The 22,259-nt window shown below is 34.8% G+C and overlaps 5 protein-coding genes, 1 non-coding gene and 1 pseudogene across 7 annotated transcripts; 5 read left to right on the top strand and 2 right to left on the bottom strand.

Moving 5' to 3' along the window:
• The first annotated feature begins 1,915 nt into the window (after window positions 1-1,915).
• Window positions 1,916-5,014, top strand: LOC147921097 (uncharacterized). Its single transcript, XM_087501363.1, has 2 exons — window positions 1,916-2,898; window positions 2,944-5,014. The coding sequence occupies exons 1-2, from the start codon at window positions 1,916-1,918 to the stop codon at window positions 5,012-5,014; spliced, it is 3,054 nt and encodes a 1,017-aa protein (XP_087357489.1).
• Window positions 5,015-5,019: 5 nt separating this feature from the next.
• LOC147921096 (secreted RxLR effector protein 161 pseudogene) lies at window positions 5,020-5,694 on the top strand (annotated as a pseudogene).
• Window positions 5,695-13,006: 7,312 nt separating this feature from the next.
• LOC147921095 (putative transcription factor At1g61730) lies at window positions 13,007-14,124 on the top strand. Its single transcript, XM_087501633.1, has one exon. The coding sequence runs from the start codon at window positions 13,031-13,033 to the stop codon at window positions 13,901-13,903; it is 873 nt and encodes a 290-aa protein (XP_087357759.1). The 5' UTR covers window positions 13,007-13,030; the 3' UTR covers window positions 13,904-14,124.
• Window positions 14,125-14,397: 273 nt separating this feature from the next.
• Window positions 14,398-16,044, bottom strand: LOC104766753 (tetraspanin-19). Of its 2 annotated transcripts, none has more exons than XM_010490697.3 (5): window positions 15,678-16,044; window positions 15,285-15,384; window positions 15,031-15,111; window positions 14,849-14,953; window positions 14,398-14,769 (listed from the first exon to the last, which is right to left on the bottom strand). In XM_010490697.3, the coding sequence occupies exons 1-5, from the start codon at window positions 15,842-15,844 to the stop codon at window positions 14,563-14,565; spliced, it is 660 nt and encodes a 219-aa protein (XP_010488999.3). In that variant the 5' UTR covers window positions 15,845-16,044; the 3' UTR covers window positions 14,398-14,562. The 2 variants fall into 2 exon arrangements, with proteins under 2 accessions (XP_010488999.3, XP_087357758.1); XM_087501632.1 differs by having other exon boundaries at window positions 15,492-16,035.
• LOC147921094 (uncharacterized) lies at window positions 16,033-17,993 on the top strand. The gene is made up of 4 exons (XM_087501631.1): window positions 16,033-16,361; window positions 16,456-16,641; window positions 17,076-17,297; window positions 17,387-17,993. The coding sequence occupies exons 1-4, from the start codon at window positions 16,200-16,202 to the stop codon at window positions 17,744-17,746; spliced, it is 930 nt and encodes a 309-aa protein (XP_087357757.1). The 5' UTR covers window positions 16,033-16,199; the 3' UTR covers window positions 17,747-17,993.
• Window positions 17,994-19,786: 1,793 nt separating this feature from the next.
• LOC147921093 (small nucleolar RNA SNORD34) lies at window positions 19,787-19,873 on the top strand. Its single transcript, XR_015591809.1, has one exon. It is a non-coding gene; the product is annotated as a small nucleolar RNA SNORD34 (small nucleolar RNA).
• A 1,121-nt stretch (window positions 19,874-20,994) lies between these two features.
• Window positions 20,995-21,945, bottom strand: LOC147921092 (uncharacterized). The gene has a single exon (XM_087501362.1). It carries the CDS (start codon window positions 21,943-21,945, stop codon window positions 20,995-20,997), a length of 951 nt encoding a protein of 316 aa, XP_087357488.1.
• Between the last annotated feature and the right edge of the window lie 314 nt (window positions 21,946-22,259).

The following is a 22,259-nucleotide window of genomic DNA, read 5'->3' as shown; positions in this document are numbered from 1 at the left end:
TTTTTTGTATTACATGTTATTTAATAAGATCACGTGAAAGATATAATTTTTGTGGCAAAAACACATTGTTTCTCTAAATAATAAGTTTATTATTTTACTATGACATGCTATTTTTTTATTAAATAATATATTTTTATAGAATATAATACCTGCTACATTTTTTATTTTTTGTTTGAAGGCAATTTTGATATTTTACGTCACTAAAAAGTGCTAGTTTCTAAAATTTTCTGAATTAATGTTATGTTCTTAATTCTTTTTAAGTCAAGTCCTAGTTACTAATATTATCATATATTTTTTTCAGTCAATTCACATATATATACATTTTACCAATTTATTTTGACGTCTCTAATAACTTAACTACAAAGTGTACAACACAATATGTGTGTACTATTTTTCAAAAGAAAATGAAGAAGATTAACAGTAACACCCCATATTTTCATGCTTATGGAAATCAACCCAACCCTTAATGAATGTCGTTATTAGGCGATCGAGGAATAATAATAATAATGTGTATCTGATCTTTTTCTTTTATATGATAAGTTTGAAAATACGGAATCTTGATGGCCAATCTCTTGTCCACAACGCATATATATATCATTCCAGCACTCAATTGAAGATATTATTATTCTTTATTTCTTTTTAACTGTTTCCAAGTTTCGTAATTTTTTTAAAGTCAACGACAAACCCATAGGCTATAGCTCAGTTATTTTACTTGATTTTCTTACAGTTTTAACTTCAAAGTATATATATTGAAGATGCGGCATTTGTTCAAAAGGGTGAACTATTTCAGAAGAACAGAGTATTAGTACAAGAATAGAGTATTAAGTTATTTATGTCGGCATTTATAAAGCTGGAAGATTTACACAGGACAAGAAGGTCGAAGAACCTTCTAAAAGATCAAAGAGTTTCATGTTTACAATAGGAATATAAACATAAAGAAAGAAGTGTGAATAGAGAGAATATGATTGTATTATATTGTTGTGTACTATTATCAAATAGAATGATACAACTTATATATAAGCACAAACCATAATCAAATGATATAATTAAAGGGATTACATAGAATAATATAATTAATGTATATTAAAATAATATATGGGATTTGAGTAATCATAGGTGATATGATGATACTCTTTCCTTAATACGCCCCTTCAATCTCAAGGGGTGATGAAGCGAAGCGAAAATAACAGCTTGAGATTGACAAGTCCAAGTGTTGGAGATCCGATTATGAATTGAGAATATGAGCTCTTGTTGAGCAAGATTTGCTAAAGACTCGACACGGTCACGAGTTGTGTGATGTTGAGGTGGCCGACATCAACGATGGTTAGAGAAGGAGATCCAATTTTTTTCTTTAAAAAAAAAAAATTCGACATAGATTCAAAGACTTATAATATATAAGCTTGAATGATAGAAGCACTTTTGGCTTAAAATAAAAGAAAAAATATTTGACTTAGATTCAGAAGTCTAAGATGGTAGACTTGAATAAAAAGAAGCTCGATGGCTTAGATTCAGAGGTTCATAATGAACTTGAATGTAGAAGCACTTAGCTTAATACAAAAATAAACAATAGAAACACATAGCTTAGAAACAGGAACAAAGTCGATCGTTAGATCATTGTGGCTCTGATACCATGTGAATAGAGAGAATATGATTGTATTATATTGTTGTGTACTATTATCAAATAGAATGATACAACTTATATATAAGCACAAACCATAATCAAATGATATAATTAAAGGGATTACATAGAATAATATAATTAATGTAGTGCTATTCATTGTAGTGTTGGGAGAAAACAGTTCGAGTTGATTCAGGGATGTGAAACATGGGATATCCTTCAAATTCATTATGAAGGTACAACAAAAGTGCAGAGTTCAAGAAAGGATACGTTGCCTCTAGATTTGAGAATCTAAGGATGGAGGAGCATGAATCAATTTCAGACTTTAGCTCTAAGTTGAGTGCTCTAGCACAAGAAGCCTTAACTCTTGGGAAGACTTATAAGGATCAGAAGTTAGTGAAAAAGTTCTTAAGGTGTCTTCCATCAAGGTTCATAGGATACAAAACAGCTTTAACGGTCTCTCAAGATTTAGACAATCTCAGTTATGGTGAAGTAGTCGGAATGCTACAGGCACACGAGATGGAACTTAATGGAATTAAGAAACCAAAAGGAATAGCTCTAGCAGTTAGCAAAGACATAACTGATCAAGGAGAAGAAGATGCTATGAGCCTGCTGGTAAGAAGATTTGATCGAGCTTTAAGAAGGGTAGAACAAGGTCAAGGTCAAAAGAAGAGTAATTCATTCAAGAAGACGAGTGAAGACAAAAAGGCTGATTTAAAGTGTCATGAATGTAAGGGATTCGGTCATTTTATTCGAGAGTGTCCAACAATCAAGTTGGGAGAGGCCAAGTGCACAATCTGTAAAGGGACTGGACACACACATGAGGAATGTGTGAGTAACTCTAAAGTCAAGAAAGAAAAGTCTATGATTAGCATTGAGAATGAATCAGATAGTGATAGCAGCAGCGAAGAAGAACTCATTAATTTAGTGGCTATGGTGGGAATCACCAAATTTGAGAATGGGGAAGAGGTAACTGATTCAGAATCAGAAGAAGAAGAAGTTCTTGACATTGTTCAGAGTTACAAAGAGGTGCGAAATACACTTATTTCCCTGGGAAAGGAAAATCAAGGATTGATAAATGAAAAACTTCGCTTAGAAGCACTTGTTATGACTTTACAGAATGAATTGGTGGATGAGAAAAAGCTTGCTAAAGATTCGCTAGATCTGATGAAAGAAAAATTGGTCTTATCGGCAAAAGCAGACAATGAGCTACTTAAAGAAAAGAAAAAATCCGCAGAACTGCAATCTGAATTAGATCAACAACATAGGAAGATTCATATGTTTGTTTGAACAAAGCAACTTGACAAAATTTTGAGCTATGGGAGAACTGAGAAGACTCATAGAGGATTAGGCTTTAATGAGAACAAGGGAGCTAAATCACAGACAACCAAATTTGTATCTGCTGGAACCTATCAATCTGAGAAGGAGGTGTCTACTGGTGGTTCTAATGGATCTTTGAGTTGTTATTTTTGTGGAAAAATTGGTCACTACAAACGATTCTGCTACAAATATTGGCAGAAGGTCTGTACATTAAAGCAACAAGGAAGGTTCTTCTGGAATAGAGTTAGAAGACAAGTTTGGATGAAGAAAACTGACCTATATCAATTAGGGTCAATGGCAGCTTCTGGATCAGGATTTAGATGCAATATGGCCATGATTACTGAAGAACAAAAAGAAACAGAACCAAGATGCGATATGGCTATGATTACTGACGAACAAGAAGACACGGAGCCCTGGTTTTTTGATAGCGGTTGCTCAAGACATATGACTGGAACCAAGAGTAATTTACAGAATATTAAGAAATTGAAAGGAGGTACAATAACATTTGGAGATGGAAGTCATGGTCTCATACAAGGCAAAGGTATAACACGTGATACAGAACTTCCACAACTTGTGAATGTCTATCTTGTTCAAGGACTGCGTGCAAACCTAATAAGCATTAGTCAACTGTGTGACGAAGGATTGTCAGTTTTATTCACAAAAACCGATTGCAAAGCACTGGATGAGTCAGGTAATGTCAAGTTATATGGTGTAAGATCTGGAAATAATTGTTACATGTGGGAGAAACAGTCAATCAAATGCTACAGTGCTCGTGGGAGTATAGATCTATGGCATCAACGACTTGGACATATGAATACAAGAAATCTTGCTACTCTTGTGAATAAAGAGATAATTCGAGGAGTACCTAAGCTTAAAGGAGAAGACAATATGGTGTGTGGTCCTTGTAATCAGGGAAAGCAAGTCAAAATTCAGCACAAAAAGGTTCCAGATGTTCAGTCAAAATCAGCTTTGGATCTAATTCACATGGATTTAATGGGACCAATGCAAGTGGAAAGCTTAGCAGGAAAGAAATACGTGTTTGTACTAGTTGATGACTACTCTAGATACACTTGGGTTCGTTTTATTCGTGAGAAGTCAGATACGATAGACAGCTTCAAGATTTTAGCTTTACAACTACTTAATGAACGAGGAGGAATCAAGAAAGTTCGAAATGATCATGGTGGAGAATTTCAAAATGAGGCTATGAAGGAGTTTTGTGAACAACATGGGATTTCACATCAATTCTCGGCACCAAGAACTCCACAACAGAATGGAGTAGTAGAAAGAAAGAATAGAACTCTTCAGGAAATGGCAAGAGCAATGATACATGGAAAACAAGTTCCTAAGAAATTCTGGGCTGAAGCTTTAAACACTGCATGTTATATAATTAACAGAGTCTATGTTCGAAGAGATACTACAAAAACACCTTATGAGTTGTGGAGAGGCAAAACACCAAATCTGAGCTACTTTCATGTGTTTGGGTGCAGATGCTACATCTTAAATGACAAGGATTATCTTGGTAAATTCGACTCCAAAAGTGATGAAGGCATGTTTTTGGGTTATGCCGAGAGTAGTACAGCATTTAGAGTTTACAACAAGCGTACAGGTTTAATCATGGAATCAGTGAATGTGGTTTTTGATGATCAATCTGTAGCTGTACGAGGTGATGATTCAGACAGTGATTCAGAACAGGTAAGTATCACTAAGGCACACAATGAAGGTTCTGAGTTGGACATTCCTGTTACAAAACCAGAAGAAGTACAACAAGTTCATAAGAATCATTCTACATCTGATGTCATTGGAGACTTGAATGAGAAAATGAAGACTCGAGGAGTACATATTGACTTTAGGAAGATGACAAGTTACTTTACAACTCTGGAAACCGTTTTCTATGAGTGTTTTGTGTCGATGATTGAACCAAAGAATCATATAGAAGCTGTTCAAGATGTTTTTTGGATTATAGCCATGGAAGAAGAACTAGAACAGTTTGAGCGTAATGATGTTTGGGAACTGATTCGTAGACCAATATATGTGAATATCATTGGCACTAAGTGGATAAATGCAAAGAAGCCTTGATTCCTATGAGTACTACTTTGAAACTATCAAGAGATGTTGATGGCAAGGATGTAGATGTTAAGCAATATAGAGGGATGATTGGGAGTTTGTTATATCTTACTGCTAGTAGGCCAGACTTGAGTTACAGTGTGGATATATGTGCAAGGTATCAGTCAAAACCTAAACAGTCTCATCTTGAAGCAGTCAAGCGAATTATCAAGTATGTTAAAGGAACTGTTGATCTTGGAATTTGGTATTCTAAAGGTTCAAACAAGGGTTTAGTTGGTTACTGTGATGCAGACTATGCAGGAAGTGTAACAGATCGAAAGAGCACTAGTGGGGGATGTTTCTTTCTAGGCAACAATCTAATAGCCTGGTTGAGTAAGAAACAAAATTCAGTGTCTTTATCTACAACTGAATCAGAATATATAGCAATGGGGAGTTGTTGTACTCAGTTGTTGTGGATGAAGCAGATGTCAGCAGATTATGGTATGGATTCAGGAGAGCTGCAAGTGTATTGTGACAATAGGAGTGCAATTGATATCTCTAAAAATCCAGTTCAACATTCAAGAACAAAACATATTGATGTGAGACATCACTTCATGAGAGAACTGGTTGAAAGAAAGCAAGTTGTGATTGCGCATGTTGATACTGAGGAACAATTAGCTGATATTTTCACAAAAGCTCTTGACTTTAATTGATTCTCTACATTAAGAAATTCGATTGGGGTGTGTGAGATGTGAATAGTCACATGATGGTTCAAGAACTTGTACAATAGGAGATATGGATTAAGAATTTGGTACATGTTAAAAGTTCTTGAGAAGGTTGTTGGTTTATTAGAAACTAATGTGGATTGAGAAAACCAGTGGTTATAGTGCTTGGTTTATTAAAAGAAAGATTTGCTCAAGATTTAGGAGAATATTTGGATGATTGAAGGTTCCAAAGTTTTAAAATAAATCTTTTTGATGAGATATTTATTTATTTTTTTAAAAAAAAGGGAAGTCATAAGACACTTCGTGTGTATCGAAAGAAAAATTAAAAAAAAGAGAGAACGAATTGAAGATGGTTGGGGAGACTCGAAGTGGGTTGATACGTAGAGCAAGGAAGTCGGAGATGTCTCGAGGTGATGGGGTTGTCAATCGACCTCAATTGATTGATGAGTCAAGTGGTGATGAAGAAGTTCAACCAAGGATTGTGCCATACGGATCCGACAGCGATGATGATTCATCTAAAGGAGAATCGAAAAAGAATCAAGTCAATCAAGCGGTAGATGATCTCGAAGGAGAGAATCTAAATGATGATGAGGTAGAGACTGTTGACAAGAGAAAAAGGAAGGATCCTGGTTCAGAACCTGATACAGAATTTGGAGTTGAAGAAATCTCTATACAAGAGCAGATTGAAAGACATGCCGAGAAGCAGAGGAGCAAGAAACAGAGAGAAGTGTTTGTGAGGGGACATTGGTATTAGTTTTCTCCTACGGCAATTAATCAAGCTTTCAGTATTGCACCTTTGAATAGAGTTGAGAAGAAAGCTGATACAACAGTGATAAGTTGAGTAGGAATGAACTTGCAGAGTTTTTAAGTGGCAAAGACAAGTCGACTTGGGCTAATTTAAAAGTTGCAGATTTCCCTGAGGAGAGTGCAGCTCTTTTAATGTTGGCAGCATACAATTGGGTTCCTTCGAAACACAGGAATCATCTTTCTGTTAACCAAGCTCGGGTAGTTTACAAGATTATCAAGGGCATCCGATTTGATTTTGGGCAGTTGATTTATAATCAGATTATGAACATAAGTTGGAAAGATCCTACTCGTTATGTGGTATTTCCAAGAACAATCTTTGAAACCCTTAGAGTTCAAGAAGGTCTGCTTGAGTGGTCAGATGAAGAGGAAGATATGTATGCTGAGTTTTATACAAAGGATGCCAGAACATGACATATCTATGATGTTAAGCATAAACTGATTCCAGAGAGTAAAAAGTCGACACCAGTATCTCCAGATAGCAGGCAACCTGATAAGGGAGTTTCTTCTACTTCTGAGATTCTTCAGCTGGGAAGCATTCGTCCACTATTGATACAGCTCAAGCTCTGCAAAGACATACGGAAGTAGTACAGAGGCTCATACAGAATCATCCACTATCCAAGATGATTTGAGATGTTTTTAACTGTTGTTTTCTCAAGCAGGGGGAGAAGGAGTTGGTCTGAGATTCTGGGGGAGTTTTTTGTTTTGTGTTTTGGTGTTGGTCTGAGATTCTGGGGGAGTTTTGTGTTTTCATTAATGCTTTCGAGTTGTTAGTTCATTGTGTTTGAATGCTTGACTATGGTTCGGTGATCATTTTGGTTTATGTTTTTGAACGGTTGACTATGCTTAAAGTTATTTGTTTTAAGTCTAAACCAACTTCAAAATTCTTATGCTTGAGAAGCACAAAGTTAAAAAGGGGGAGATTGAAGATGCGGCATTTGTTCAAAAGGGTGAACTACTTCAGAAGAACAGAGTATTAGTACAAGAACAGAGTATCAAGTTATTTATGTCGGCATTTATAAAGCTGAAGATTTACACAGGACAAGAAGGCCCAAGAAGCTTCTAGAAGATCAAAGAGCTTCATGTTTACAATAGGAATGTAAACATGAAGAAAGAAGGAAATTTCCTAAAACATAAAGAAAAAGAAAATTGTCCAATTCCTATTAGGATTAGAATAGGTAGTTTACCCTTTGTGTGGCATAGGCCTAGTTCTATAAATTGGGTGTAAAAGCTGAATGTAAGCTTTAGCACAAACAAGAGAAAGTTAACCTAGCTACTAAGTTTTAGTCTTTAAGAAAAGAAAAGAGCTAAGAACTTAGAAAGAGCTTGAGGTTTCTTTAAAGAGAGTTTTGAGAGATTAGAAAATTGTTTAGAATAAACTTGTAAACAGATTTTCTATTAATCAAAGGAGAGTTTAAAGAAATCGTTGTTTCATTGTTCAGATCATAAGTTCTCACACTTTCATATAGTACATAGTTTTGGCAGACCGCACATGACTCCCCCACAGTCCAATACTTTTGATTATTCGAACTTATACTTTACTTATCTTTCTAAAAGCTTACAAGAATGATATACACTTCTCTTAGATACAAACTTCGAAAGGAAATATTTTTAGTAGTGGATCAATTACAAACTCCAGCTTACAAAGTTTGAGTGTGACATAATATTGGAGGTTTAAGCGTAGTCACACAATTATTATTATTATTATATATATGACTCATAATATTTGTAGTACCCAAATAAAACTTTGCAGTTCTAGGGTGAGTTGCCAGTCGATAACTCACGTTTTTTGCCCTTATAAACCTAACAAATCCATGGTACTACTGGTTAGGCTTTCTTAGGTCCCGACATGAGATCAGGTGAGTTCTTTACCTTCAAAATCGTCCTACAACTTAAACTGTTAAATGTCCCTGGGGTCTCTAACTCTCTATGTTGTTCGCATCAAACCATGTATGACATTACGTCAAGGTGAACTCCACTTTTGACTGAGGTTAGCGGTCAATCTCATTAAAGATTTTATCATCAATTCACCTCTTTCAATATATATCATGAGAGTCCACAGGACTACATATATATTGCTATATGTATACAAACTTAACTATATGTAAGCATCTACATTGGATATGAACGTACATGTACAAAATGTGAAAGTCCGACTTACACGGATAATATATAAGTTAGTTTCTTAACAACCAGCATGAATACTGACTGGAAACATGTGTGCATTATGAAAGTCTAGCTAGTGAAATATATTATTGACAAATTATAACTTCATTACAAACAAAAAAAACCCCAAAACAAATAAGAATGCTTTAGTTAAAGTGGAAAAGTCAGAATCGAATTATTGAGAATGACAACAAGAAAAAGATGTTACGTAATTCACGAAATTACAAAGTCACATGAGATGATGAAAGCATCAATAAAAACAGTTCATATAGGAATCTTACAGTTCACATCACATTCTCAATTAATTCCTTCCTTGCCATAATTTACACAATAAGACTTTTATCCGATATCTTCCCATGTGCCCATAAGGCAGTACCACTTCTCATGGTCTTCAATTATTTTATTTGCTTTATATAATCCAATTTTTGTTTAATTATAAATCGAATATTATTTATGTGAACAACACCTTCATAAGAATCCATCCTTAGTTAGTAACGATGATTAGTGATTCTACGGTTGCTATATAATATAGAACCGGTAACAACAGGACCGAACCAACCCATCACAACATTTGAAATGTGGAGTGTTTTGTTACATTCATCCAACAACTTATGGACTATGGAGGCAGCTGACGAGATCCTGTGCGCACTAATCTTTTCTTCATCGAAAAGATTCCGACAAATATCTGATGATAACAAATTTCTGACGAAATACTTATGTCGGAAAGTCTTAACAAGTTTTCGACGAAATTTTTCAACAAAATTCCGATAAAATATTTTGGTCGGAAATGTCAGGTAAAAGAAAAAGAAAAAAAACAATATCTTGATCTGCACTTGCAATGTTAATTTTGGCTGAAAATTGAAATTGAGTAAGTACATGCATGAACTTAACTATCTATATTAACATTTTTGAAATACATTTTGATTTATGTCCTTGAAGTTTACCTTATTTAAATACTCAAAACTTAATTTATTTGATCTTTATGATAGTTTAATATAAATCGGCCAACTTTAAGAACAAAAGATTACAACCTAAATAATTATTATGACGTAGATAACGTTCATTAACACGAGAAACCAAATTAAGAAAATCAAATTTTACCAAATATTTTACTTCGTCGGCAAGTATAGATAATAAGAGTTAAACACGCGGGCTAAGTTATTTTTACTTCGTAGGCAAGTATAGATTCCGGTTTATATCTGTATATCTATATATACATTTTTGAAGTATATTTTGGGTTATACCCTTTTAGTTTTAGTTATTTAAAATTTTATTTACAAAACTGATCCCTATACATTTGCAAAAATAAATCTAGAATCAATTTATGGCAAAACAAAATTGATTACTCTAATAATATATCTAAAAAATCGAGAAATCATTTGGATTCCTAAAATATCTATACTAATTAATATAGATGAAATCATGATATTAAACAATAAATGATTTAATGTGCTAATAATAATTATAATATCCTAATCAAATCTTCATATTTATTAATATGTTAAGCTGCAATTGGAGATTTAATAAGAAAAGGAAACATGATATACTACACCCACATTCATAATTAATGAAATATTATATTACTATCATATTTCATAACTACATTCTATATCCTACTTAAACTTTCTGAAATTGTTATATGTTCGAGATATTGTATACTTGATCACCAAGATTATCTCTACACATTCACACAAAATCCTACAACCTCTATAAACACTATAAATACTTATCTTTTTACAGCAGCTAATATCACCACTTTCGTTTCTCTTTTTTTTTTAGCACACGCAAAAGGTTTAACCACTCCAATGGCGAAAAGGTGATTATTTGCTACTTCTTATGTTTTCCTTATTTCATGTATTATTATTGATTTCTTTGTTTTTATCCTGTCATCTGTTACTATTACTTATTATGTGATCCAACCTTTCTCGCTAATATCATTTGTTTTTTTATTTATTTACTTTAAGGTGTTAAAAATCCATGCATATGACAAATGAGATTTGATTTCCAGTTACATGAACAATCTCAAGGAGATTCATTGAGACATTTTCTCTTACTCATGCATTTGGTCACACGCAATGACACTAAATCTGATTTCAAATATTTAAACTTAGGCTAAGTTTTTGAGAAATTAATGTGATCTAAATCAGTACAGGTTGATTGGTTGGTATAAAATAACTATATGAGTTTGTAACATAGATGTGTATTAATATATTTTTTAATTAGCATTCTGATAATATTCACTAAATATTGTTGTTTTTTTGTTTGCAGATGTCATTGGCAAAGTCATTAACATCGGGGAGATTGAGATGCCAACTGTCAACAAACCAACTAATAAACTCAATTTTGACTTGAGAAATGAAAAATGAGTTTTAAGTAAATAGTTATTTATAATTATAAGCATGTATCATTTTCTTTATTTCAGATTTATCAAAAAGAATAAAAATGGTCATAGTGATGAGAGACTAGGGTGTATTAAACAGTCAAAATACATAAAGTATAGTGTTTTATTGATCATATCACTTAGACTTATTTGACGAGTCTACACTTTTTTGTATTTGTTTAACTATTTAGAAAGATTTTTTTTTGCAATAAAAATATATCTTTCTTGAAATCCCAACTTGGCATTTCTATAGTAAGTTTTGTGTATCAAAATTAGTTTACACCAAACTTAAATTACTTCCAAAAATATACTTAAAAGAAATATGAAATTAATTAGTAGTCCATAATAATAATATTTAAAGCAAAAAATAAAATATTCTAAACATTTTAATTTGCTAAAAGAAATTTAAATTCTCTGAGTCATGTGATGGAGCGGGTTAGAATTTACACAAATATGATTATATAGTTTTTGTGAATGTCTATTACTAAAGCACACAAAATATTTTAATTTAAAATAACAATCAATATACAATTATACAATCTTAAACACTAAACAAAACAAACAAAATTAATATATATAAATTAAAAAAAAAAAATTAATTATAAAAAAATTATCCCGCGGTATACCGCGGGTTAAAATCTAGTTTATATTAACATTTTTCAAGTACATTTTCGTTTATACCCTTTAAGTTTTAATTATTTTTTTTTACAACATTAACCTATAAAACAATTCCATAAATAACATTCAAATACTAAACTTTCTTAAATTGACCAACATTTGTTACATTTAATGCCATAAAATCTTAACAACATCTATACATTCCGACTTTTCCAAAAAAAACTCTACCCATAAAAGTTTTAACCCATTAAATCTCCAAAACTATTTTTATTGATGCTAGAATCTCTCAAATTTAAATGATATACAACAGATTTTCCATAACAAAAGTTTACAATATCCATAATTATATTAACGTTAATAAATTTCCTAAACCGAAAATCCAATTATAAAATGTCACATTAAATATGTTGAAAACCCCCATATAATTTGGTTTATTTTTATTTTTTGAGGAATTACCAAAAAAAATAAAATTCTATTAATTATCATAAACTATATATATTGACATGGAAAAATTATAAACTATATAAGTATGCTAATTTGGTAAAACAATTAACATAATTAAACTTGATAAAAAAACTTATCTTGATTATTTTTTTTACGCAAAAAATTATTTTGATTTTGGTGAGACGGGTTGGCATTAATCCTATATAGGGAGTTAAGTGGAGTTGTTTTTTTAACACTTTTAGATGTGTACCAGGAGATAAATGTATTACTACACTATACATATATCACACGGGTTAAAACCTTGAAAACACTACAAAAATCCTATACTTTGAATACTTATATCAAATACCTGTAAAATTTTATATTTTTTAAATTAATAAAACAATAATAAAATAACAAATAAATACAATATACATTTTAAATTTTTAAAATTAAAATATTGTCCCGCGGTGTACCGTGAGTTAAATCCTAGTTCCATTCGAAATGAGAAAACTTGTTAAATGGTTGAACTTAAGTACTTAACTATTACGATTTCTTTATACGTTTTGAAAATTTACATAAACTTTTAGATATTTTTTTGGTAATAGATGTCTTGCAGTAATTGTAAATTATTATGGTAACTATATATCTCTGAATTGAACAAGGAAATTTGATAATTAGGCCAAGAATAAATTGTTATGTTAAAAATTTGTAAACCTTACGTTAATTGTGTAGTAGACAAGAGTGATGATAAAACCTTTTAATTCTTCTTGCCAAAATCAAGAAAAGAGAATAGTAGTATTGGATTTTCATAAATATTCACATTTCCAATAGTTAGGCAAACAAATCGTCATATGCTTTTTTGCGTCTTTAATACCATTTCTCTCATATCACTAAGAATCTGAAACCTTATTTGATAATTTTTCATTTCCAATGACGACTAAGCATCTCAAACGACTCAGACCATGGGAACCTTCAAGTTCCGACTCGTCTTCTTGTGAGAAAGAAGATGAACTCACCATGGACGTGAAGCTACAATCTTCTCCCGCTTCTGATGTTGCTGCAGCCACCCCGAAGGCTTCGTCTGAGAAGAAGAAAACTGTTTCAGCTAAGAAGGCCAAGAAGAAGGAAGTTTGTGTTTCCGGCGAGGCTAAGAAGAGGGCAAGTGAAGAGACTTCAACCGAAGATGTGAATGCCGCAAAACGAGCCAAAAAAGATGTGAAGAAGCCAAATAATCAACGGCTTTGGACGGAAGAAGATGAGATCCGTGTGTTGCAAGGAATCCTTGCTTTCAAATCTCTAACAGGGAAGACAACGACTGAAGACAAGAGTGGATTCTATGAATTCATCAAGGATTCTATCAGCGTTAAGGTTAGTTTGTCTCAGTGCATAGAGAAAATTAAGACAGTGAAGAGGAAGTTTATGAATAAATGGAAGAAGGATAAAAAACCTGCTTCTACGGAAGCTCATAATCTGAAATCTTTTGAATTGTCGAAAATGATCTGGGGTGTGGATGATGCTGAGGAGTCAAGGAAGAATGAGGGGATTAAGAAACTAGAAGATGAAGATGTGGTGTTTCTTGAACAAAGACAAGATTGGTTCAAAAACTCGTTTTTGTTTCGACAAGTTGCAAGTCTTGGCGTGAATGAAGATTCTCTGAAAAGAAGATGGAGTTCGGTGGACACAGAGAAGAAGAAGAGGGTTGAAGATGCATGGAGAGTCTTGCAAACCAAGGAACTTGGACTTGTGTCGCAAAAGTCAGAGCTTTTGCATGAAGTGGTTGCTCTGATCGCTGAAGGAATCTAGCCATTAGATGCAAAATGTCTCTTTTTTTTTGTTTGGAACTTTGGATTTTGTTTTTCTTGATTAATTGGAATTTTCCTATCTAAGTTTCTGGTTTATGTTATGACTCTGCTCTGGGTTGTTTCTTCTATGTTAAGGCTATTGGCTTGTCTTTACTAAGTTGCATCTGGTCTTTGGATTTTGACCCCTGTTCAATATGAAACTCAAGTATTGGTTTTACTTTATAATCTTTTGTAAGTAAAGGATGTTGAAGTGTAAGTTAAGGTTAAGACCATTCTTGTGCATGTGGTGATCAAAGGTGATTATGGCCATATAATAACCCAAATATTTAAAAGGGGTTTAACAAATGAAAGAGACTTCTTTTGTTGTCACTTAACAACCCAGAGAACATGTATGTATTATTGTATTTTTTTTGTTTCTTATATTTGCATAATGAAGATCCAATTCATCACAACAACATTTGAAATGATGCTTAAACCTAAAAGCGTGTAGAGAGATTTACATTCATCACATACTTTTTATAATGTTGGAACAATATCTCCAATATGTATCTGTGAATCCAGGATTTACAAGAGATAACACTGAAAGAGAAAGTGAAAGAAACAAGAAGGCAAAGTAAATGCACACATGGAAAGAGAGAAGACTCGTTTGCGCTTTTCTTCTCACCGGTTTGCCCTTTCATTAATCCTAACGGTCCAAGCTCCCGGTTTGGGTCCATACATGGGTTCTCCAACAACGTATGGAGGCGGCTGTCGAGCGTCCTGGAGGAGTGCAACTGTGCTTACATTGTACTCGTCGTCACTGTCATAATGACGGTGAGGGTGAGGTCCAAGAGCTTTGAGCAACATTGCCAATAAAACTGATAGACCCTGCAGATAAACCAAAGAAAACTAAGCAATTTTAGAAGCTAACGTAAAGTTGAATCTTAGTTGCTAACAGTTAAGATACCTGGACACACACGATAGCGAGACCTATCCACTTGCAGATCTTGAAGTTCGACTCAATGAATTCAGAGAAATGGTGGAAAGCACCAGTTGGATCCTCAGGAAAGTCCTGGTGAAAGCTTCCAAGAGATTAGAATCATGGGCGGGCGTGACAATAGAGAGCCTCTCAAGAAAAAAGAAAAATACCTGTTTCCAGTCACGGTTTAGAAAGATATCGGCAACCACACCGCCCTCAACCATAACTAGCAAGACAATGAATCCCATATACTGAACCCAGTCGATGTGCCAACAAACAGATACACATAAAAGAGAGAAACACAGGAATATATGGATTCAGGAAGGAATGATGAAACTACCAATATGTAGATTCTACAGTTCTTCTTCAAAATAGAGTAGCAGGAAAAGCTTTCTTTTTTTTTTATAATGGAAAAGAAGGTTACCATGTAAAGGCAACATCCATTCACGGTTTCAGCAGCTATGTGCCCGGCACAAGTGACAAGACAGAGAATGGCCCCGAGACCGAGAAACGAATAAATGAACCTGAAGCTCATAAGTCATAAGAAGGGTTTGGTTCAGCAATGGAAGAATAAAACAACACACAGAAACAAGATATGTCACTCTTATCAAATTTGAAAGACAAATCTTACAAGAATCCTAAAGCTAACTCTTTCCTAACAGCTTTCAGCACCACAAGCTTACGATCTAGTCCATGCTTATTATATATATTGTTCTCAAACCACTCAGAACCTAAGCAAAACAAGAACCTTCGAATATCCAGAAACTGCTCAGATACATACATAAACATTAAAAAAAGGGAACTTTAAAAAACAGACCAAGGAAGAGGGTGATCAGAATCAGCAAAGGGAAGGTCTCCCATTTGTTCTTGCCATTGTCTAATAAGCCAAACAGCGTAGAGAATCATGGCGATCCCAACCATCCCAATTAGGGAATTCACGAGCTTCAACATGGACTGTATACAACTTCTCACGATTCTCACCATCCTTTTTTTTTTAAATAAATCACCCAAAAACCCCTACACCAGAGAGACGACAACCCAACAACAAATTCGAAAAAAGAAAGAGAAATTTGTTAATCCCTCTCTCGCTCCAGATGTTCCCTTTCTCCTCCTTTCTCATTGAATCACAACCAAATCGTAAAGTTGTGATTTTTATGAAAAAGATGATATGTTTTTTTTTCCTTTTTTTTTTTTAGCTAAGAAAAAATAGAAAATCACACTTGATGCCAAAAAAAAAAAAAAAAAGAGAAGTAAACAGTTCTTTTGGATTTTACCCACAGAGTAGAATTGGTCTCCATGGTAACTTGAAAGCGGCTTGGCTCTCTGGTCAAAGACGGCGATGATTCTAGGCCGATGGGTTTCCTTCAGTTGCGGAACCACGCCCGTGGCTAATGTTTCCAACCGAAGACATTCGGAGTTTCGTGGTCTCTCCTCTACTAGTACCCCTTGTCGCCCTTCTCTCAGATGCTCTTGTCTCGAAAGCAAAGAAGCTACTCAGCAGGTGCGTTTCAGATTAGGATAAAGTTTCCTTTTTTTTTGTTTACAACTGTAGTTTTTGGTGGCAATTCTAATTCCCAAGTCCGGTGCTTTTTTAGATTGAACAGTTGGGGAATGAACAAGGAGGGTTCTCGGTTTTGGCATCAGAGATTCCATGGGAGGATAACAGCATATGGAGCACATTTGCTCTTTACATGTTCTCTCTGCATATTCCTCTCAGTTTTGGGGGTTTATCCATTGTTGCCAACATACTCCACCTGCAGGTTCTTCATCCTCAGGCCCAAGTGAGTCTCTTTTCCCTTTTTTTCTTTTTCTGGAAGCTTTACATTTACTAGGTAGAGAAGAATGTCCGATGTCTAGTTGAATTGTTCTACACTTTAGAGATGAGCAAACGGCAGAAGATTTTACTTGCAGTTTGTAAGTTATATTGTATGTACTTCTGTGAGATGCATTTGGTTACAGTTACAGCATCATCTCGCAGAAGTTTCCTTTCAGATTAGTATGAGAAGAATGAATGTTCGATATCATGTCGAATTGAACACTTAAGAAATGAGCAAAGCGCAGAAAGATTATACCGCAATTTAGTTTTCTACATATGTGAGATGCATTCATGAGTGGTGATCTGTATGCCTTTTGATTCTGTATGGTGGTTACATTTCATGAGATGCATTTGTTTTTTTTCGTGTTTGATCCATGATGGTGTTGCTACAATGTACAGGTGCTATCACTTGTGGCTCTCCAAATGGTAGAACTTGCAGGGACAGTGTTGCTGCTGAGGGCCACAGCGAGGCCTCAATTCAAATCAATCAACTTTCTTAAGGGTAATAATGACTCGAGGGAAGGAAGAAACTGGGTGGTTGGCTCAGCATTGGGTTTGGGATGTCTTGTGGGTTTTATCTTCGTCACGTCGCTTGTAGCTGATCAACTCTTTGGTTCTAAGGTATCCCCAATAATGCCCTGATCTCAATCTCTACCATATCTCTGCTAAAACCGTTTTAACATAGCAGAAGCAATGTGTTTGAATCTCAGGCTGCGCACGAATCAGAATTGGAGAATATAATGTTGAGCGGGGATGTATCGAGGAGCGGGTGTTTTGCTCTCTACCGCGTTGTAGCTCCCATCCTGGAGGAGACAGTGTACAGACGGTTTCTGTTAACCTCCTTAGCGTCGAGAATGGAATGGTGGAAGGCACTAGTGATAAGCTCAGGAGTATTTGCGGCAGCTCACTTGTCAGGTGAGGATTTTGTGCAGCTGTTTGGGATAGGGTGCGTCCTCGGGACATGTTACAGCTGGTCAGCGAACTTAGCATCGTCAGTGCTCGTCCACTCCTTGTATAATGCATTGACACTTGTCCCTTACGTTGTAGCCACCCACGTTCAGATGACGTAACTGAGAAGGAAAAAAATAAAAAGGTTCCAACGCAATCTATCTTTTGTTAAGACGAAACAGCGTATAAACCGTGTCCGTGTGTGTGTGTGTTTGCAACAGCTGATCTGCTCCTTAAGAAGCTTTAAAGATAGAATCTTTCTGACTTTTTGTTTTTGTTTTTAGTTTATTGAAAGTGTATTTGACTAAAACAACACAAACCAAAAAGGATTTGAGTGTATGCAATGCAAAGATGAGAGATCTACCTGTCTTGAGCTGTGACATACAAAAATCAGAACTTTTCAAACGTATTTAAAAAATATAGTTTGTTCTCTAAAAAACTAAAAGCCAAAGGGTGAAAACTGAAAACGAAAGAGAGAGGAGAGGAGAGGACTAATGGAGGAGGTGGTCCTGCTGCCCTGACGAGGACTGCACAGCTGGCAATTTTCACCGCAAACATCAAACGGTTCTATGTCTGACACGTGTAATAACCCAATTTGGATGGACGCACCAGATGATTCAATTAACTGGCTAAAACACAATTTACTAGTAACTTAATTCAACATAGAAAAAAAAAGGAGACTTTTATTTGGAGATTAAAAGCAATGACAAAATTAGACAAATGAGAATTATAGGAGAGGCGTAAATAAATAAATAAACAGCAGAGATAACTTTCTTAGCTTTGGTGTAATGTTCCAAATTAGTCTATTAATAACATTGACAGCTCCATTAATTAAGAAGAGTATATATATAAGAGAGAGACGAGGGGCATAAACAAAACTTCAATAAAAAGCCTTCCTCCTCCTCCTCCTCCGTTACAAAAAAATATACATAACATCTCTCTCTCTCTCTCTCACCTCCGGAGAGAAAGATAAGAAGAAAGAAGAAGGAAGATGGGAGCATTCGAGGAACAGGTGAAGGTAAGGGCGATGGAGCTGAAACATCTGTTCAAGAAAAGCATCAGAGTTGTCAGCAAATCTTGTAAGAAAGGATGGTCCAAAGTCAAGAACCTTCGTCGTTGATTCTTTCTATCTTATTATTAAGTGTATTTTTTTTTTTTTTTTTTAATTTATAATTATGAAGTCTTTTTCTTAATTGTGTTGTTTTTTTTTTTTTTTAAATTGTCTTTCATTCTTTTTATCGAATCGTTCGCCGTTGATCTCTAAGATGTTAATCTTGTTTTCTTTCTCCTCCCTTGTTTTCAAGATTTGTGGGATGTTAACAAATTTCACACCTCCATGATGAGATCTATTAATTATGTATGATGCATCAATGAATTTACAGAATTAATCATCTTTGATTTTTTTTAAAAAAGAGGACATTTCCCTTGAGAAAGATTTCAAAAAGGTAACCTCTCTTTAAAATTTCAGCTTTAATTCAAAAAAATAAAGTCATAAAGATAAGCTTATACATTAATCATTAATGAACCCAGATTTTTTTTTTTTTAAACTTAAACCCCAAAAAAAAAATATCAAATAAAAACAAAATTAGTAAAATGAAGAGAATGATAACCCAAGTTTCAAAAAACAGTGTTTCCCGTCGGGTGGATCCATATAAGCTTTAATGGGCCGAATATGGGCCTCTACACAGTTTGGAGATTCAGGTCCAACGCTACACAGTTTGCATCTATAAAGGGAGATTCTAGGGTTTCAGAGAAGCAAGAAGAAACCAAACTGTGGTGGTGGTGGCGGAGAGAAAATATAAGAGTGATTCAGATAGTATTCTATGAGCGTGTTTATGGTCTTTTTTTTTTTTTTTTTTTTTTCTTATTATTGCTATCAAAGATTAACACTTTTATTTTCATCGCATCGCATCATGTGTTAATCTTTGTCTTCATGCTTTGCGAAGCCATAGGATAGCTTTTTTTTTATTATTATTATTCATCTAGTGTGTGTTGTTATTCGTACAAATCTTGATCTTGATGAGCTTTGGTGTTTGGTTTAGATAATGATATGATCCAGTGATGATTGATGTTATTTTGTCTACATTGTTTGATTTATCACTGAAATCAATTCTTTTAATCAGTCTGAGGCTCATTGTGATCTATCTCTCTCTTTCATTGTTGCTGGCCTATGATGATTCAAATTTTGCCTACATTGTCTGAGTTAACTCGTGATATCAACTTTTTACAAAATGTTTTCTGAGGCCTATATATATATATATATAATAGTTTTGTTTTGTTTGTGAATTAGCTTATTTTTGCAATATTGAGTATGGGGGGCTGGTGATGATGTTTCATATCTTTGCCTACATTGCCTGATCAAAGTTATTTTTGGCTTTGAGCAAGTGAGTGAATGATACTTTTCTGAAACCTCCTCAAAAGTCTGCTTAGTGCTATTATCTTCTTTTTTTTTTTTCCTAGCGAAGCTGGATCTTTTTTGTAGTGTAAGGATGTTTGTTATATGCTCCATGTGATCTGTCCCTGTGTTACCCCATGAACCTTCTTATAATCTTAGAAAATGGTTTAGAATGAATCTTTCCTGAGGAAGGATCATTTACTGAGAAATTAAGCCTTAATTAGCCCCAACTCATTGCTCTCTCTCTGCTAGAATTTTAATTTTGTATGTGTCATGTTTCCAAATTTACAATACGTTTTTTTTTTTTGTGATTTGCCTGAAACGTCTACAATCTTTGGACAGTTGGAGGGAACATTTTAAACTTTCACTTAGAGCCTTAACTAGTGAAGATTAATGAGGCAGAAACGGATCAAAGCAATTATTTTTCTAGAAATTTGTCAAAAGAATTAAGAATCTGAGTGGCGCTAGATATAAAAATCGGTCATGCTAATGAGAGAAGAGAAAGTGCCCTCATTATTGTATCGTTATGTAATAAAGATAGACAAAGTAAAACAAGAACCTGGACACTCTTTTTCAAACGCTTTAGTAATAATTTGACTAAAGGAGATAACTTTATCTGCATTTCCAACTACTTGCACTAAAGGAGATTGTGAATTCGAATCACCGGTTGAAGCACTGATAAACATCGAAGCACTGATTAAAGGCATTATTAGTATTTTAACAAAGAGAATTGTGAATTCGAATCACCGGTTGAAGCACTGATTAATCGATCGATGAAGCAGAGTTGGTTTAGGTTTAATCTGTTAACAGCTGTTGCTATAAAAGCCGTCTTCAGGCTGTTTTATTTTTTTTATAGGAATGTGAATATTCATATAAATGAAAAATTTGAGGTTTTACAAAAGCGCTTCACCTAGAGTTGTAACCTTGCCAAAAAAAGAATAAAAAACAAGGGATACAATATAAGTTGAGTGTCAATCAACTAACTAAACAAACGATTATCGAATCCAAAGTGCCATCATGTTCCTGAATTGCTTCCGGTTGCTTCTGGCAGTGATAAGTGTTTCTCAACTCCTTTTCGATATCCTTAAATATTGCTTCGGGTGTGGAATGGACATGGTTGTGGAGAATGTTGTTTCTCAGTTTCCAGATGTGATAGACCTCAGCTTGAGTAGCAAGTTTCCTCAGAATTGCAGGAGCCGTGTCTGACTTCATCCTTGTCCAGGTTAGGAGAGAAGACCAAGTATAAAAACGGTAGGGATTTAGGTGGAAATGGGACTGAACCCTTATCCAGAGTTGCTCACTAAACGGGCATCTAAGCAACAGGTGCTCATGAGACTCGTCGGAGGTGGAGCAGATGCAGCAGGTTAGAGGTGTTGCTATGCCCCAGGAGGCTAGTCGGTCTCTAGTAGGCAGTCTACCCAGTTGCGCTAGCCACATAATGAAAGCATGTTTGGGGGTTGCTCCCTTGAACCAAATCGAAGAAGCCCAATTTTTCAAAGAAGCTCTCGATCGAACTAAGCCCAATAAAGCGTAGAGGTTTATTTCCTGAGGTGACCGGGGTTCGGGGAGTAGCCAAACATTTCCAACACAGGCATCAGCAACCAAGGAGTGTAGAGGGACATTTAGACGACTAGGACCATCCTCTCCAGTCAAGGATATTAAAAGACCAAGAATGGACCAGGAGTCAAACCAGAAGCTAGCCCTCACACCATTCCCCAGCTCGCACTTCACAAAAGATTCAGCCAAAGATCGTAGGTGTAGTAGTGATTTCCAGTTCCAAGAATCGCTTGCTACAGCTTTAATGGACCAGAAACTTTTACCTTTGATATGATGATGATGATGCCAGGCCACCCACAAGGAGCCACTTTCAGAGAAGAGTAGCCAGATTAGCTTCAAGCAAAGAGTAGCGAGATTTGTGGAACTCATCCTCGTTGATTAATGGAAGAGACGTTTGATAACTCACTTGGGTTTGATCTAATTAAACTCGTAAAAATCGCGTGTACATACACTTGTTTTCTTATTCCTCTCCTTGGGGCTCGGCCTCTTCTCTTCTCTTGTTCGTGTGTGTGTGTGTTCTTTCGAGTTTCAGTCATTGATTTTTGAGCTTCGCGGCTTTTTATGCAAATTTCTCACTTGTTTGTTTCGTCGCATGATGTCTCATTTTTAGAATAACTATTTGTTTATGTTGATGAAAAATCCAACTATCACTGAATAACTAGTAGTAAAGTGGCGGGCTATCA

The sequence above is a fragment of the Camelina sativa genome, chromosome 19 (genome assembly GCF_030686135.1).
Source record: "Camelina sativa cultivar CO46 ecotype springtype chromosome 19, ASM3068613v1".
In the NCBI taxonomy this organism is placed as follows: domain Eukaryota; kingdom Viridiplantae; phylum Streptophyta; class Magnoliopsida; order Brassicales; family Brassicaceae; genus Camelina; species Camelina sativa.
This window is presented reverse-complemented; position numbering and strand designations above follow the sequence as displayed.

Bases quoted from the DNA above. Each gene is read 5' to 3' on its own strand.
- LOC147921097 (XM_087501363.1), top strand. From the start codon at position 1,916: ATGGAGGAGCATGAATCAATTTCAGACTTTAGCTCTAAGTTGAGTGCT. The intron at 2,899-2,943 runs GTTTGTTTGAAC...GAGCTATGGGAG, and splicing joins CAACATAGGAAGATTCATAT to AACTGAGAAGACTCATAGAG.
- LOC147921095 (XM_087501633.1), top strand. From the start codon at position 13,031: ATGACGACTAAGCATCTCAAACGACTCAGACCATGGGAACCTTCAAGT.
- LOC104766753 (XM_010490697.3), bottom strand. From the start codon at position 15,844: ATGGTGAGAATCGTGAGAAGTTGTATACAGTCCATGTTGAAGCTCGTG. The intron at 15,112-15,284 runs GTAACCTTCTTT...GACTGGGTTCAG, and splicing joins ATGGATGTTGCCTTTACATG to TATATGGGATTCATTGTCTT. The intron at 14,770-14,848 runs GTATCTTAACTG...GTTTATCTGCAG, and splicing joins TCGCTATCGTGTGTGTCCAG to GGTCTATCAGTTTTATTGGC.
- LOC147921094 (XM_087501631.1), top strand. From the start codon at position 16,200: ATGATTCTAGGCCGATGGGTTTCCTTCAGTTGCGGAACCACGCCCGTG. The intron at 16,362-16,455 runs GTGCGTTTCAGA...GTGCTTTTTTAG, and splicing joins GCAAAGAAGCTACTCAGCAG to ATTGAACAGTTGGGGAATGA. The intron at 17,298-17,386 runs GTATCCCCAATA...TTTGAATCTCAG, and splicing joins ATCAACTCTTTGGTTCTAAG to GCTGCGCACGAATCAGAATT.
- LOC147921092 (XM_087501362.1), bottom strand. From the start codon at position 21,945: ATGAGTTCCACAAATCTCGCTACTCTTTGCTTGAAGCTAATCTGGCTA.